Genomic DNA, 3,953 nt, shown 5'->3' with positions numbered 1-3,953 from the left:
CTCTCAATCTTTGTCTGAAACAGGAATATCAAGGTAAGCATCTTGGAACCAAGTTTTGACATATGAGTTGCTTTAAACACTTCATCAATAGTCTACGATGCAACAAATATATAAGTTGATATCATAATTACCCAAGATGGGCAATTGGGTGTAATCTCATCTAGTTTTCCAAAATAATTTCTATAGCGTTCACCTAACTTCCCCCTTTCAATACTTCCAGAGGAATTAGACCCATGGAACCAAGGAACCAAACCAGTATATCCGAATTCATCCTCCTAGGACTTTCAGAAAAAAGAGAAATGGAGCCCCTCCTCTTTTCCCTGTTCCTTTGCATGTATGTGATCACCGTCGTGGGGAACGTGTTGATCATCCTGACCATCAGCTCAGACTCCCACCTCCACACTCCCATGTACTTCTTCTTAGCCAACCTGTCCTTGGTTGATTTTGGCCTGGCCACCAACACTGTCCCCAAGATGCTGGTGAACATTCAAACCAAGAGCAAATCTATCTCCTATTCTTGCTGCCTGACCCAGATGTACTTTTTCCATTTTTTCGGCATCGTTGACAGTGTCTTAATTGCAGTGATGGCTTATGACAGGTTTGTCGCTATCTGTCACCCTTTACACTACACCACCATCATGAGCCCGCGCCTTTGTGGCCTGCTGGCTGGTGGCCCATGGGTGTTTTCCTACTTTATCTCTCTCACACACATCCTCCTGATGGTGCACCTGGTTTTCTGTGGCAACAAGATTCCTCACTACTTCTGTGACCTCAACCCCCTTCTCAGACTTTCTTGCACGGACACCTCCGTGAACAAGATCTTTGTGCTCGTCGTGGCCGGGATGGTGATAGCCACACCTTTCATCTGCATCCTGGCTTCCTACGCTCGCATCCTTGTGGCCATCGTGCAGGTTCCCTCGGCAGGTGGCAGGAAGAAAGCCTTTTCCACCTGCAGCTCCCACCTGTCTGTGGTCGCCCTCTTTTATGGGACTACCATAGGGGTCTATTTGTGTCCTTCGTCAGTCCACACAGCCGTCAAGGAGAAAGCGTCTGCTGTAATGTACACTGCAGTCACCCCCATGCTGAACCCCTTTATCTACAGCCTGAGAAACAGAGACATAAATGGGGCTCTGAGGAAGCTCATCAATAGAAAAATTACCTCATCTTCCTAACCACCAGGACACCTGGAAGTTCCTGGGTAATAAGATGCAGACATCTGGGTTCTTGGGTAAAAATCTGGGATTTTAAATATATATATATATATATATATATATATATGTGTATATATATATATATATATATATATATATATATATATATATAATTGATTTTTCACAGAGAGGAAGGGAGAGAGATAGAGAGTCAGAAACATCGATGAGAGAGAAACATCGATCAGATGCCTCCTGCACACTCCCTACTGGGGATGTGCCCACAACTAAGGTACATGCACTTGGCCAGAATCGAACCCGGGACCTTTCAGTCCATAGGCCAACGCTCTATCCACTGAGTCAAACGGGTTTCTGCAAAATCTGGAATTTTTGAGTTGGGAGAGTAACCACTTGGAATTTTAAATTGCAGAAGACTAAAAGGAAACCTCAAATGACCCTGTCACTATTTTCCCAATTAGTGAGACCAAAAAGAGTCCTTTGTGTATGTCTTAAGCAATATTTCCAGAAGAATCAGTCTAGTTCTACCAGATTGGATTTACAATGGTTCAGAATCCATTTAACACTCAGCAAATGCTATTGAGTATCTATTAAGAGCTTGATGTAGGTGTTGGCCATCATGTGATGAGCAGGAGAGACACATGACCTATAGCTTGGAAGATCCCAATAATTGAGTGTGGAAGAAGACATTAGATGTAAGCCTATATAATAAAAGGCTAATATGCAAATTGGCTGAAAGGCAAAAATACCAGTCGCTATGATGCACACTGACCACCAGGGGGCAGACGCTCAATGCAGGAGCTGCCCCCTGGTGGTCAGTGTGCTCCCACAGGGGGAGCACAGCTCAGCCAGAAGCTGGGCTCATGCTGGCCAGTGCAGCAGCTATGGCAGTAGCCTCTCTTGCCTCCACCTCCAAGGCAGACAGACATCCCCTCGAGAGGGTGCAGGCCAGGCTGAGGGGCCCAGTGCCCCCCAGGGCACAAATGTCATGTGCTGGGCCTCTAGTTATAATAGAATGGAATATATACATAAAGGGAAGGATAGAATACAGCAGGTCTCATCTCAAAGGATAAGATGGTGTTATTGAGGCAAATACAAGGAGTAAGAGTCTCAGATAAAGAAACAGTAGGTGAAATGTGAAAGAGCAAGAGAAAGAGAGAAGAATGCATTCATGAAATGGAAAATCCGGTTATGGTGACTGACTTGGGAATTGCCACATCAAGAAGAGCGTTAGGGTCAACCCAAGAGTTCTCTTCCAAATAACAACCAGGCCATTAATTTGACTTCCAGAAACAAAAGTCAGGGAGGATGTGAATGAGATGTATGTTCCCCCTCCCCCTCATTCCTATCCTGTCTTCTGGGGAGGTGAGATGGAGTGTGTTGGGGAAAACTTATAGAAGGCACAGGGAGAAAGATGTTCAGATCACACCCGAAAAAACTGAGGAACCACCACCTGATGGCACATAACTTCATGGCCAAGGATATGAAGGGTGATACCAACCTACTGAGTCATGACTCTCTAAATCAGAAGGCAGCTGAGGCATGTCTCAATCACTACATATTTGTGTAGGATGCATTTAAGTAGTAGCACTGCTTAGGACAGAAATGAGAGCTATTCATTTTGAGTGCTTCTTGTGCCACACACCATATTATGTGTCTTTGCACTATCTCATTTCCTTATTCTAAAGTCCCCATCAAGGCAATAAATTATATCTATGTCTATTGTGAAGTAATCCTCATACTCATATGGATATTTACAACTAAAATGGAAAGTGCAGTGACTTTCAATGGGGTCAGAAATTTTCAAATGGTGCTAAGGAGGTGACATCATCTTAAGCAGAAAGACTTTGAATAATCATACATTTAATTTACTTATGCTGCTTTCCTTCCAGGGAGGATTAAATTAGACCTTTTCAGTTAAACAAGGAGAACTCCAGACCTGGCCCTGTTGTAGGTTAAAAAATAACAACAAAAACCCCACGAAGCGCCAAAATTGGTTTGGCTCAGTGGATAGAGTGTGGGCCTGCGGACTGAAAGATCCCGGGTTCGATTCCGGTCAAGGGCATGGCATGTACCTTGGTTGCGGGCACATCCCCAGTAGGAGGGGTGCAAGAGGCAGCTGATCGATAATTCTCTCTCATTGATGTTTCTAACTCTATCCCTCTCTAAAAAATCAATAAAACATATTTAAAACAAAACAAAACAAAACCCACGAAGCTTTCTGGTGGATATCCTGGTGGATAAAACCCAGAATCTAAGAGTATTGGTGTTTTCCATGGGTACCCAGCCCCTGATTATGGTAAGAGATTTTTATTGAGTGAAAACTGACCAGGTAAGCTCCCTGGTCTCCTGACAGATGCCTGCAAGTAGTGAAGGTGCTGACAGGAGAGGATTGGAATGGCCAGAGGCCTGGAAAATTATTACAATTTGGGGGCTCACAGAATTTTGGGAAAACCTTTCTCTCTTACCCAATTATTTAGCTCCATTCCTCCTCTGTGCAATGAGAGATGCCTAGTGCTACTACAAATCTCTTAAGATTCCGTCAGCCAAACTATTTCTGTCTGGTTTAGTGTTGAGAAGTTAAGGCCACAACTCCTGAAGAGGTTGTCCTGGTAGCTTTTATAATATCAACTTTCAATTGATTCACTCACTCATCCAATCATTCATTCAATAAATATTTGCCAGTGTCTATTCTATGCTTATTGTTCTAAGCACTGGCAATAGAGCAGTAAGCAAAAGAATAAAAGTAGTTATTTTCTGTAACTACAAAGTTTTAGTACAAGGGAG

At 43.4% G+C, this 3,953-nt stretch overlaps 1 protein-coding gene across 1 annotated transcript; it reads left to right on the top strand.

Moving 5' to 3' along the window:
• Positions 1-233: 233 nt before the first annotated feature.
• OR1M1 (olfactory receptor family 1 subfamily M member 1) lies at positions 234-1,172 on the top strand (the record flags this gene model as incomplete). The annotated part of the gene is made up of 1 exon (XM_084885734.1): positions 234-1,172. One exon carries the CDS (start codon positions 234-236, stop codon positions 1,170-1,172), a length of 939 nt encoding a protein of 312 aa, XP_084741860.1.
• Between the last annotated feature and the right edge of the window lie 2,781 nt (positions 1,173-3,953).

This window comes from Pipistrellus hanaki, assembly GCF_964339955.1.
Source record: "Pipistrellus hanaki genome assembly, chromosome: 5".
Taxonomy (NCBI): domain Eukaryota; kingdom Metazoa; phylum Chordata; class Mammalia; order Chiroptera; family Vespertilionidae; genus Pipistrellus; species Pipistrellus hanaki.
The sequence above is the reverse complement of the archived record's forward strand: the minus strand, read 5'-3'. Positions and strand labels throughout refer to the sequence as shown.